The sequence below is a fragment of the Haliaeetus albicilla genome, chromosome Z (genome assembly GCF_947461875.1).
Source record: "Haliaeetus albicilla chromosome Z, bHalAlb1.1, whole genome shotgun sequence".
Taxonomy (NCBI): Eukaryota; Metazoa; Chordata; class Aves; order Accipitriformes; family Accipitridae; genus Haliaeetus; species Haliaeetus albicilla.
This window is the reverse complement of record NC_091516.1, coordinates 1,220,431-1,233,218: the sequence shown is the minus strand read 5'-3', so window position 1 is coordinate 1,233,218 and position 12,788 is coordinate 1,220,431. Positions and strand designations below refer to the sequence as shown.

Below are 12,788 nucleotides of genomic sequence, written 5' to 3'. Positions count from 1 at the left end.
AACAGTTACTTATTGACAATCTGTTTGCTTTTTTAGCTGAGGCACAGCTAACTGAGAAGACCTCACTTCAAGGCATCCAGCAGCTTGTTCGCAAAACCTGCCAGGCATTGGCTTTATGGAAGTTGCTGTGTGAGCACCAATTCAGTGTTGTTGTAGGTGAGCTTCAGAAGGTACGATTTGAATCATATGATTTTCTCTGGTTTTAACATCTGAATTTCTTTTGCTACCTAAATCCTCCCAAAGGAGTGTTACTTTAATTCATTGAGAAACATATAATGAATTTTAAACCACATATTGAGTTTTTACTTGGGTTGCAAGTGTTCATTTTTAAGAGACTGACATGTAGTACTGACCTCATCACCCAGTTTTAGCAAATTGGAAGTATCGCTAACAATAGATTTTATTTGACTTTTATTGACAGTTAATAAATTTTTATTTTATAAATAAATATAAATTTATTTATAAATACAGTTTTATAAATTACTGTGTTTTCACCTTAAGCATATTCTGCAAAATGTGCTGAAAAGAAGAGACCAATATTGTCCAGTCGAGAGGAATTGACTCTTTGCCTTAGTGTTGGTAAAGGTTTAACAGTAGAGAGCAGTAGGGTTGTAGAGTCTCAAACCCTTGCACTTTTGTGTAAGTAGGGGTCCAGAATGTATCACAGAATAGCTGAGGTTGGAAGGGACCTCTAGAGATTATCTGCCCCCTCTGCTCAAAGCAGGGTCAACTAGAGGAGGTTGCCCAGGGCCATGTTCAATAAGGTTTTTAATATTTCCAAAGGTGGAGACTCCACAGTGTCTCAGGACAACCTGTTCCAGTTGTTCAACCACCTTTGGCGTAAAAAAGATTTTTCTTATGTTCAAGTTCCTTTGCTTCATTTTTTGGCCATTACATCATGTCCTGTCACTGGGCATCACTGAGAAAAGTCTGGGTCTGCCTTCTTTACACCTTCCCATAAATATTAGTAAGATCCCACACACTGCCCTCTGAGCCTTCTCCAGGCTAAACAATCCCAATTCTTTCAGCCTGTCCTTGTTTGTAAAGAAGGAAACCTGCAGAGCTATGCGTGCTAACTGCTGTGTACCCTTTGCTAATGCTGAATTTGCAGCTAGCCATTGACGAAGCTATTAATTCAAATACTAGGCATTCTGTCCTAGCACTTGGTAGGAAAATAGATTATTGGAGAAGTTGTATTCTTTGCCAATAAAAAGAATTTTTAGACTTTACAAATGCACAGAAGCTGGAGCTCTTCACACTGTTGCTTTGGGGAGTTAGCACGATTTCTAGCACAGGCAACTTTTCTCTTGTGTTGGACAAGGAGTTAACTAATTGTTTAACAAATAGAACTTTTTTCTCTGTCTTCAGTAGTTCTAGAGTTCTCGTAATAGTATTTTCATGCTGTTAGTGATCCTACATAGACACTACATAGGCACTACTGCTCTGTGTGAGCAAATATTCCTAATAATTAAAAAAAATAATAAAATTCGATGTAATTTAATATAAAAAAGCATAAATAGTACAAACCTCAAACTTTGAAAATTCCTTCTTTTTATGCATCTGTCATTTTTTTATCTATGACAGTAGTCAGATGGTTCCTATTACTAAAAACTGTGACATACTCATTTTAGATGGTGTGCATTCTGATGGTGTGCTGTGAAGTAATGAGAACTGCTATTTCCATTCTTATAGAGATCGGAAACAAAAGTGACACATGGTGAAGATGGCAGAGGAAGTCTGCTAAGAGTTCTCACTGTTCTTTGGCATCCAAGGGTCTAGTGCCTTCATTGATAGGGCTTTCTTTATTATTTCCATTTTGCTATATAGTATGTATTTTAAATATGTATTTCTATGCTGTGCATGTCAGTCGTTGGAGTTTTGTGTGGTTTTATTTACTGGAAGCCATTGATTTTGCTACTGTTACATGGTGACTTGTAAAGAGAATAAAGTAAAAACTTTGGTAAACTAATGAAATTCTGTCTATCTTCAGGAACTTCAAGAACATCTAAAGATTACTGCTTTTAAAGACTTGGTAATTAGAGACAGAGAGTTGACTGGAGCACTCATTGCTTCTCTCATAAACTGTTACATCAGAGATAATGCTGCTGTGGATGGCATCATTGCCCATTTGCAAGATATCTGTCCTCTTCTTTATAGCACTGATGATGCTGTGTGTTCCAAGGTAAGCGCACTTTTCTACAGCACTAAACCACAACTTTAGAACATGTTCAAGTGAGAGAAGTTGGGCAGCTTGCAAATCACTATGCTTAAGTAGTTTCAGGAGCACAAGAATTAATGAAGGGAGGTCACATGCCTATTGGTGTCTTGTAGTTGATTAATGCTGAAAATTATGCAAGCTCTGGTTTGAAGCATTTCCAGTTATTTGTAGTGTTCATAGGGTCTCTACTTTCAGTGTGATGTCTAATAAAACTGTCTTCTTGATGTTTATAAAATGTGTTCTTACTCCAGCCTTTCCTTAGCAAGTCTCTTGTTTTCTGTCTGTTGCCTGGTTTCACGGAATTTGTGGGAAGATGATTGTGTTTTAAGAATTTCACTCTCTCAAGCTCTTCAAATAAATTTGAAAAAAGTAACTGGTGAGGGGAGAACGAGGAACCAGTTGGTTGGTCAAGTCTTAAGCCCTTCTCTCTACTGCCATTGTACAGTCTTTGTGCTCGAAACTTAGTGTTATCAAGTGGCAAGAGAGTGCTTTTGAGAGGATGATGTTTCTACTGTTTCAGCTTTGAAGTTTGGAATAATGACTCATTAACTTACAACAATAGCCATGATCTGTTCATGATGTGTTCATGTGAATAATTTCCATTTTCCCATCATTTGTCTTTAGGCAAATGAACTGCTTCAGCGGTCTCGACAGGCTCAAAGCAAACTGGAAAAAGAGAAGATGCTAAGAGAGTCACTGAAAGAGTACCAGAAGATCAGTAATCAAGTAGACCTTGCTAATGTTTGTGCACAATATAGGCAAGGTAAGAGGCAATCACTGATCACGTTCTGGTAAATAGTTTCTCTAGTATCCTTTAGTGCCATCTTTTTTGTTTGTTTTGTTTACTAACTTTCAACTCATTTTATAGTGTTTTACCATAAACAGTTTCTTAACTCTTACAATGTACAATGAACAATACGTCATGTTCTTGTTTAAAGCCTTTCTAGATTTCACCAACCAATCAAAAACCTCACTTCTGTATAAAAATATTCCTATCCATTTATTTCACATTACAGTGTCCATTTGTTTCATATATGTAGTAAAAACATTTTTAGGAAATTTGTTGGCCTGTTTGTAAGCAGAGGGTAAATGACTGTACTTTTGCAGGCAAGGTTTTATACCAAATATGCTGTTTGAAACATGATTCTGAATCCTGCCTTGTGCATTGGAAGCTAGTACATAATTTAATGTAGATATAACTGTTGTAATAGTCAAGATTTCGGCCTCTGTACAAATACGTAACTTCAAACTTGCATATAATCCCACAGCTTAGGTACAGGCATAAATGTGTATATGATACAGACCAGGGGAATGGGGTTTATTTTTTCTTGCTTGCTAAAATGGGAAGTCTTTGATGTCACTTAAAATTTTGGCATACATTTAATACAATAATGAATGGTGATATTTGTTGTGGTTTTTTTTTCCTAGTGCGTTTCTATGAGGGAGTAGTAGAACTCTCTCTTACAGCTGCTGAGAAGAAAGATCCCCAAGGTCTTGGCCTTCATTTCTATAAAAATGGAGAACCAGAAGAGGATGTTGTTGGACTCCAAGCCTTTCAAGAGAGGCAAGTTTTCAGGATACCTTATTACCATTATATGGTGTCCTTTATTTCAAGTGACTGGAAAAGTAACTCTTTTGGGGAAGGTATGTAGGGTAATGACAAGCAAGCATTTTATAATAAGGGACACAATATAGATGTATTTGCCTAGCATGCTCTCCTTGGTTATCATTAACATGGCACCAACTTAGCCTGGAACAGAGGGTAAACTGATAGATGCAGAAAACATTGTGATCTGAACATTACAGAAATACTTGTTAGAACGATTATTGAGAACAAACTAGATTGTGGCAACTAGCTGGCAATAATCTGTGACCTTTTCTAAATTTTAGTAATTGTGTTTACAAAGGCATACAATAACAACATTTGAGAAGAGTATTTCATAGATAGCTGCAATGAAATTTGGAGGCCTTTATGTTATTTTGCTCTGTTTACAGATTGAACAGCTACAAGTGCATCACTGACACCCTTCAAGAGTTAGTGAATCAAAGTAAAGCTGCTCCTCAGTCTCCTAGTGTACCCAAAAAGCCAGGTCCTCCAGTGCTGTCATCTGACCCCAACATGCTAAGCAATGAAGAAGCAGGGCACCATGTAAGAAACTCAGAAAAAAAATCATGACTGAACTCCAGAAAATAGTGTGATTTGAAGGGGTGTAGAATTTATTATTTTAAAAATTTAATGAATAGTTTAGCAAAGTAGATAAAAGTCAAGATTTGTCATGAATTGGCTTCTTTTTGTACAGAAAGTTCATAGAAGTGATGACACACAAATAATGTGAACCTAAGTATTGTCCCATATGTATTCAGTGCTTGATGTAATGTAACCACTTCTGGAATAACAGCTTTGGCCTTTTCTTCCCTTAGTTTGAACAAATGCTAAAGCTGGCTCAGCGTTCAACAGATGAACTCTTCAGTATTGCACTTTACAACTGGTTGATACAAGTTGACTTGGCTGACAAACTGTTACAGGTGAGCTTATCTCTATGCAACAAAGTAATTTGTTGGAGGGTTCCACTGAACTGGAAGAGTTAATTGTAATAATGCCAATCCTTTAAAAAAGAGGACATACCAAGAATATAAATGATATCTTTATGACTTTTGCAGGTTACTTCCCCCTTTTTGGAACCCTACCTTGTGCGGATGACCAAGATTGACCAAAACAAAGTCCGTTATATGGATTTACTGTGGAGATACTTTGAAAAGAACAGAAATTTTAGTAATGCAGCCAGAGTCTTGGCTAAGTTGGCTGACCTGCATAGGTATGGATTATATGTGATCTATTGCATATATTGAGGTAATTGGGGAAAAACCAAACGAACTTAAAATCAAAACTTTATGTGTAGGTATTTTAAGAAAAGCTCAAGGACAACAAAAGGCCAATGCCCAAGGATGTTTGCTAAAAAAATTTTAAATGAATGATGGAATATATTAGCTTCTAATCCAGGCCGTTATTGGAAAGAAATTATATGTTTATGTATTATACATTAACTTGCAATGTATTTCCTATTGTAAGTACTGTATGTTATGTGGTTGTTTCTTACACAGAATTTTATAATGCAATAGTGTAATTATGGAGCAGTGGATTGAAGTACACTAGAACTGAGCCTGAAACAAATTGGGGTTACATGGTTGGATAACCTCCTGCATGTTTTAGTAAATCAGGAGAAGTCGCATACTAATTCCCAGAGTCTAGTTAGAATATAACTAACCCTCAAATAATTATGTTAAGTACCCATTTTATTTTGAATATTTGTTTTGCAGCACAGAAATTTCTCTTCAGCAGCGTCTTGAGTACATTGCACGTGCCATTTTGAGTGCCAAAAGTTCCACTGCCATATCCTCTATAGCTGCAGATGGTGAATTCCTACATGAGCTAGAAGAGAAAATGGAAGTAAGAAAAATTAATCTAAGCCACACTGTAAATGCATTATTCACTTTGTCTCATTGGCACATGACATTTTTATTACCAATTCTGTAGAAACAGTCTTCTGTGCTTTCTTCCCAACGTGGCAAAGTTACGCAGTTGATAGGAGGCTCTGAGGTGTAAGACAGTAACATTTCTACATTTAAATAAGTTAAAGTTAATTCTGGGTGTATTGTTAAGGTTTGATTAAATTAATCCAGTCTTGAAATATTTTATTTTTCTTTTTAAACAAGGTTGCAAGGATCCAGCTTCAAATACAAGAAACATTCCAACGGCAGTATTCCCATCATTCTTCAGTGCAAGATGCAATCTCCCAGCTTGATGCTGAGCTGATGGATATAACCAAGGTGATTAAAATTTCTCTGTATTAAAAGTCAGTTTCTCACATTTCAGCATGGGGAAAATGTTTTGTAAAGAATGATTCTATGCTGGCTAGGAAAAGTAATAGACAGTTTGGCATTCCTGGTCTCAGAATGTCTGTTACCCTCAGCTGTCTTTTTCTGTACTTTGATATTGCTTCAATCATTAGTACTTTAATTTCTTCCATGTGTTTATCTTCTCTATTAAGTTTCTTAGATTTCTTCATTTAATGGGAAAATTGTTAGAAAATTAACCATGTTAATTGTAACTTCATATAAAATTGGGGAATTATTTAAGAAGTGAACCTAAATGTAGTAAAAAAAAAAATCATTTAGTATTTGATAGTAGTTAACTTCAGTTGCACCATTACTAGTCTGATGTCCACCATACAAAATAAGGAAAAGCTGATTTTACAAATTTCCTTTTTATCGTACTGGAAATGTAAAGCCTGGTAATTTTTCTTTCAGCTCTATGGAGAATTTGCTGACCCTTTTAAGCTCTCAGAGTGTAAGCTTGCAATTATACATTGTGCGGGTCATTCTGATCCTATCTTGGTGCAAACTCTCTGGCAAGAAATCATTGAGAAAGGTAGGTCTTAATGGACTAGGAGTGGTACAAGCTAGAACTACAGGCAAATGGTACAATTAAAGCTTTTAAGACTGACTGTGCTGCTACTGACACGTTGTCCAAATGAGATGCATCTTTTCTGGACTATTCTGTAATATATTTGGTAAGCGTAGTTAACTAGCAATTCATTAATGTTATTACCTTTGGCTTGTGTACCTAAAGGACAGAAAAGTAATATTTTTACATGTATGCTTGAACATATTGCATGTATAGCTTGCATAATCACATTCAAGATAACATTTAAGAAGTCATTTCCTCCCTTCTTGTTCTTAGATGCCATTATATGTGGACTACAGAATATCTGTGAAATTTTGTCTGAAAGTTTCACTATTAGGAAATTACAATAAAAACGTTAAATTTGTCATGACAAAAATTAAAGAATATTCAGAGACTTCAGCATTTTCATAATATTGACAGGAGTGGAAGTGTAAGGGTTTTGTCCATTTAGAGAGAAGCAGAATATTGGGCATAGCTCTGCAAGCATAGCCACTCTACTGGGATAATCTGCCTCACCCTTTACCATGAGTTTGTACTTCACTCTCTCTTCCTGGTTCATTTTTTTTTTCCTTGGATGTTGTGTTTGAGGTTGCCATTGTGCAAACAACATTGACAGTGATTTGAGGGAAAAGCTATGTGGTAGTGGTTTCTTTGTGGGTTTGGTGGGTTTGGTGGTGAGGATTTGGGAGGGGTTGTTTGTTGTCTTTTTTTTTTAAGTAGATTTGCATGGAACTTCAAGGCAACTTAAAAATCTGTCAATATATGTGCATACTACACCAGAAATTGTACTTTCACCTCCACATGCTGATTTTGCACTGACAATAGCGTAAGATTTTGATGTGTTAGTAGTAAATTTAAGTACCTTAGTGTAGTTGTGTATAAGTGTGGAACTTTTTTCCTGAAGTTCTCTCTAAATGATTTCTTTTCACTTTCAGAGTTGAGTGATAGTGTGTCTCTGAGCCCCGCTGACAGAATGCAAGCACTTAGTCTGAAGATGGTATTGCTTGGAAAGATGTATGCTGGCACACCTCGTTACTTCCCTTTAGGCAAGTTGTTTAGCTTGCATGGGAAATAAACATATGCATTACCTGAGACCCATTCAGCTTTCTTTTTAGCCTCTTAAAAAAGTTTTAACCTAAGAAATGTCTCATTTTTTTAAATCTAGAAGGAAAGCATATTGATAATATTGTGATAAATAATTTCATGCTTATGATACATAATTACTGTAGTAATTTGTTGCTTCAGCTACAGTGAAAAATTTCACAAATAATTTCAACTGTCAGCAGTGATGGAGTTGATCTTGAGGGTAGCCAGGTAGTACCTTTTAGTTTTGTTCAGGAAATAGGAAAAAAAGCATTGTGATACTTGCTCGTTATTACAGTGACTTTCACAAGGGTTTGTAGAGAGGGAGTAGAAGTAGAATTCCTATTGGCCTCTAATTTTTTAAACACAGTATAATTGTATGATTGTAAAACCATTACAGTTTTTACAGGTGCACTTTTTCATAGAATTTTCCTAGGGATTTAACCAGAATTTACAGTTTTTCACCCCGAATGGGGAGTAAATGAAGCTTAGAAGGCAGCAACAGTTATTTTTGGATGGCTGTGCAGATCCCGTTTTAGAAAATAGTAAAGTTTGTTTGTATTAAAGTACAAAGTAAAAATGTGTATTTATACATATAATAAGATTTTAGGCAACAAGATTTATCTGCAGTCTTTTGAAGTATCTACTGCTATCTGCAGGGGCAGATTCTAAAAACAATTCAGGACATTTCTGGTTCCTTTTTGATCTTCTTTCTGCTGTTGAGATGCTCACGTTTTGACAACTTGATATTATATAAAAACCTGGAAAATACATTGTTCAGCACTAAACTATATTTTTAGTATACTAAAAGAACATTTAGTACTGAACTATATACTGTTAATTGTTACTGACACTTAAACATGATAAAAGATGCAGTGGTGTTGCTGGCTATTGTAGCAAATTAAATGATAGTGTGATCTTTTGTGCTGAAACAAAAGTTAATGAACTTTTCTTAACAGCGTAGTTCTGTGGCAGAACTGTAATAAAGTATTTAGTATGAGTAATCCCTGTCACGCATTTCTGATAGCTTAATACCATCTTTGGAGGTGGTTACATTTTGCATACCCTTCCTTCAGTGCAGACCAGGGGAAGCTGTTACAGTACGTGCTTCACAGGAGAAAGGTACAAACTGTAAGGAAGACAGAAAATTAAACTTGGAGTAAATCACTTTCAAATGCCTTTCTTTGCTAGACTCCCATTAACAAGTTGGAATCTAAACATCCCATTATTTTTGTCCTCCAGATTTTTTAGTGCAGTTTCTAGAGCAACAGGTCTGCATTTTGAACTGGGATGTAGGTTTTGTAACATATACCATGCAAGAAATTGGAGTGCCATTGCCAAGGCTGCTTGAAGTGTATGACCAGTTGTTTAAAGCACGGGTAAGGAAAATAGCCAAAAAAATAAAAATACTGTTTTCAACTACTATCAAGGTCTGTCTTTAGGGGAAAACATATAATAATTTAAAGCGTGATATATCAAAATACCAACTTCATAGCTTTTGTTCTCTTTTTTACTCAAAGGCTCTTAATGCTCCTTTTTTTCCCCCTGATGATTGTATTCACTTCAGTCCTAAAGTATGAGGAAGATTGTTAATCCTTTTGCTTTACCTAAAGCTGATTTAGGATTAAATAGGATTAGAATTGTTATGTTTCAGAAGGAACAGCGTATCTTGAATATATTAATTTTATTTCCTCTTAATGATTAAAATTTGCTATATTACTGCATCTTGTCTAATCTATTGATGCAATAGGGATAAAGAAGTAATATTTTTAACTTTTAGTTTGTAGAACAGGCTTAAACAGCATTAAAACAAAGAGAACTGACTTGCTTCTTTTTACCCAGATTCCTTACAGTGTAAGGAAATCAGAACTTCCTAAAATCTATTACTTTACAGACCGTTAGGTAGTGGCAAACTGAGTTAAATTCATGTATGTTTTAGTACTCAAAAATCAAAATAGTACTTAAATATAGACTTAATATAGATTAAGACAGAATTCCCATTTCTCTTACATTTTTGCTACAATGAATAAATAATTACCACAGCTGGCAATTTGTGTACACACATACAGACTTTTTTTTTCCTTGTCTCCTTAATATTTGTCTCCTTAATATTTTGGAATCTTTTTTTTAGGACCCATATTGGAATAGAATGAAAAAGCCTTTACACCTTTTAGAATGTATTCATGTATTATTATCAGGATATGTACATGATCCAAGCAGAGTACTTCTGAGGTAAGAAAGGCAACTATATCCTAATAAATACTGAAAGATATAAAGTATCCTAAAGCACTGAACTTCAACAATCCCCAAAGCTTTTCATCTTTTCTTTTGGGTGAATTTACTATTTCTTTCCTAGCAGTCATTAGTGAGATGACTCATTCAAAACCAGTTGGTGGAAACTTGCAGGGTCCTGCCTATAAACTACTTCAATTAAGATAATTTTCTCCACTTCACTGAAGATTCATGAGGAACTGAGAGGATTATTTTGTGAATCTTGGCACCATACTTTAAGTAGTACAGATAAATTCGAGGGAATCTGGGAAGAGCGGGGAAAAGTGAGAATCAGGCATTTTGTGAATGAAGCAGTGAACTGTTTCATGAAGAAAGGCTAGAAGCACTGAGTTCTTGTATTCTGGAAAAGAGAAGACTAAACATGAGGATAGATCTTCCCAAATTGTTTTTAAGAGGTTGGTGATGAATCACTCTCCAAAACTAAAATTCAGTCTGCAACAGGAAAGAATTCTGGTTTAATATTGGAAAAGGTTTCTAGCTAAAAGAATAGTTATGTACTTGAACAAGTTGCCTGCATATTATACAATCTCTAGCTTTGCAGCTTTTGTGAATAGATTTGTACAAACCTTCAGTTAGAACTGTCTTGTCTCAGAAACAATAAGCAGAACTAGGCAAAGTCTTGATAACTCTTCTAACCATAAATTCTTCTGATTCTCTTGAAAATATACCTGTAAATACTCCCGTTCACATATAGAGTTTACATCTTTTCTCACTTTTTTGGTCTTTTGTGCTTAGCTGATTTAAATACTCTTAACTTACCAGAACTTTAGTGAATGTTGTCTAATTTTAATATCTACTTAGGTATTAATACCTAAGTTGTTGTGATTTGATACTAATTTTAGATACTTAAATTGCTGTCTAAATTAATAACTTAAACATTGATTGTATTCATATCTGAGGTAATCTAAATATTAAATATTTCATGTTGCTATTAACTGTATCATGTTTTATTGTTTATATATTTAATAGCAGGGAAATAGTAATGATTCATCTATTTTCCCATTATGCCTTAGTCACAAGCATTAGATTTCAAAAATCATTTTTTCTAATAAATAGTTAAATACTTAACAGAAGCTGATAGATGTCTTGCTGATATGTTATTCCATTAAAACTTACTTTCTATTTCAGATGAATTCTAATATACAGAAACAAAAAGGAACTCATTATTATTCTATGTTTTCTTTACAGGCGACGATTCACAAATGTTTGCTTGGATGCTGTTAGTTGCTACCTGGTTGAACTTCAGTCTATGAGCCCGACGCTAATGGTGCAGACTGCTGTTGGGAATTTTAAATCACTACAGGCTAAATTAGAACGGCTTCATTGACTGGCTAATGTAATAACAGAATCATTAGCTCAGATAAAATGAACTATGAAATAAGAGCTCAGATGCCTGCACTGAATCTCTGGAAAAACAAATCCTCAGAAAGAAATTCTGAGAAAGTTGTATCTCCTACTGCAGTTATCGATTGTGTGGCCTGTATTTATGCTATTCTAAAGGTATCTACAAATTGTAGAATTTAAACGTGACAAATGAGTTTTCTTTTACTACTACCAATTTTTTTAACAATAGAAAGCTTTTTTAATACTGTTGAAATAAAATACATTGTGTGATCATTCCCTTGAGGATTAAAAGTACTTGGAAAATATTTTTCTTTTTCTTTACTTAATGGAGAAAAATAGTATGTAAAATCTACTTGATCGCTGTTTTACAAGTATCAAAACAAGAAGTGACAACTGCAGAAGGCAAAATGATGATAAAAGCACATGTGGATGAGTCAAGCTGTAAATGTGGTCATACCAGGGAGTAGCAATGCAGTCATAACTCTCTGCATGAGTTTATTGGCAGGTCTTTCAGTAATGAAGATAATAATTATTTCATAACTCTCACTTTAAACATGGCTTGCCTCTGTAAATAGAATGTTTGGGATGAAATTGCAGAAACTAGCAATCTAATTTGTATTGCAAGTGAAAGAACAGTATTAAAAGCCCATCAAATTATTTTCCTTATTCCATTTTAATAAATATGTTGTATCTGTTAAAATCAAATAAAGAAGTCAAGAAGTGACTTCTATCTACTTTCATTACATGCACATAAGCACCACATTGTGTATATTCCTTAAAAGGAGCAAAGTCTACGCATCATCCTGTATGCATGCTTTCTAAGATTTTAAAATCTTATCCTACAAGGAGATTTGTTTTGTCTCTGTTTTACTGCTATGCATTGTGTACATATTCAACAACATAAACTCTATATAACATGCACAAGAAATTAGTAGTTCATGTTAGCCTTTAGTCTTTCTCAAATAACTTCTTCATGTAAGTAAATAATGAGACAGTTTGGAGAGATTTTTAATGGGGGAAAGAAGCAAATATCTTTATGCCTCCAGAGTAGATTAATGTTTTTTTTTTTCCACGGGAGAATGAGTAGTTGATTCACATCCCAGGTGTTCAAAAAAACAGAAAAAAGGAAATGTGGATTAAGACATTTATTTACATGCAGATTGTCTCCATATAACCTTTAGTACAAGATCTGATTACTATGCTCTAAACTTTTGTTTGAAGTACAGCCATTAAATTTCTTTCCCTGTGAACTGCCAGGTAGATTCTGATGATTTTCAGGCAGAGAATGCACCCAGCAAAGTTAATGTGTAAATTAAAATACATCTCTTTTTTTTTACCTCCTTTTGGATCAAAATAGAGCTGAAATCTTAATATTGGCTTTTCTCT

General features: G+C 34.7%; 1 protein-coding gene across 4 annotated transcripts in view; it reads left to right on the top strand.

Annotated features, from left to right (window-relative positions):
* Positions 1 to 11,707, top strand: part of NUP155 (nucleoporin 155) — a 32,513-nt gene extending 20,806 nt beyond the window's left edge. For 3 of the 4 annotated variants that reach the window (XM_069775771.1, XM_069775769.1, XM_069775768.1), the window contains 14 exons: positions 37 to 170; positions 1,991 to 2,182; positions 2,843 to 2,981; positions 3,647 to 3,782; positions 4,214 to 4,367; positions 4,640 to 4,744; positions 4,880 to 5,034; positions 5,537 to 5,666; positions 5,933 to 6,046; positions 6,527 to 6,647; positions 7,619 to 7,729; positions 9,009 to 9,145; positions 9,898 to 9,998; positions 11,247 to 11,707. In XM_069775771.1, the coding sequence (XP_069631872.1) occupies positions 37 to 170; positions 1,991 to 2,182; positions 2,843 to 2,981; positions 3,647 to 3,782; positions 4,214 to 4,367; positions 4,640 to 4,744; positions 4,880 to 5,034; positions 5,537 to 5,666; positions 5,933 to 6,046; positions 6,527 to 6,647; positions 7,619 to 7,729; positions 9,009 to 9,145; positions 9,898 to 9,998; positions 11,247 to 11,385 (1,868 nt within the window). In that variant the 3' untranslated portion in view covers positions 11,386 to 11,707. The remainder of the gene's footprint in view (positions 1 to 36; positions 171 to 1,990; positions 2,183 to 2,842; positions 2,982 to 3,646; positions 3,783 to 4,213; positions 4,368 to 4,639; positions 4,745 to 4,879; positions 5,035 to 5,536; positions 5,667 to 5,932; positions 6,047 to 6,526; positions 6,648 to 7,618; positions 7,730 to 9,008; positions 9,146 to 9,897; positions 9,999 to 11,246) is intronic. The other variant, XR_011323098.1, reaches the window with a different exon arrangement.
* The last annotated feature ends 1,081 nt before the right edge of the window (positions 11,708 to 12,788 follow it).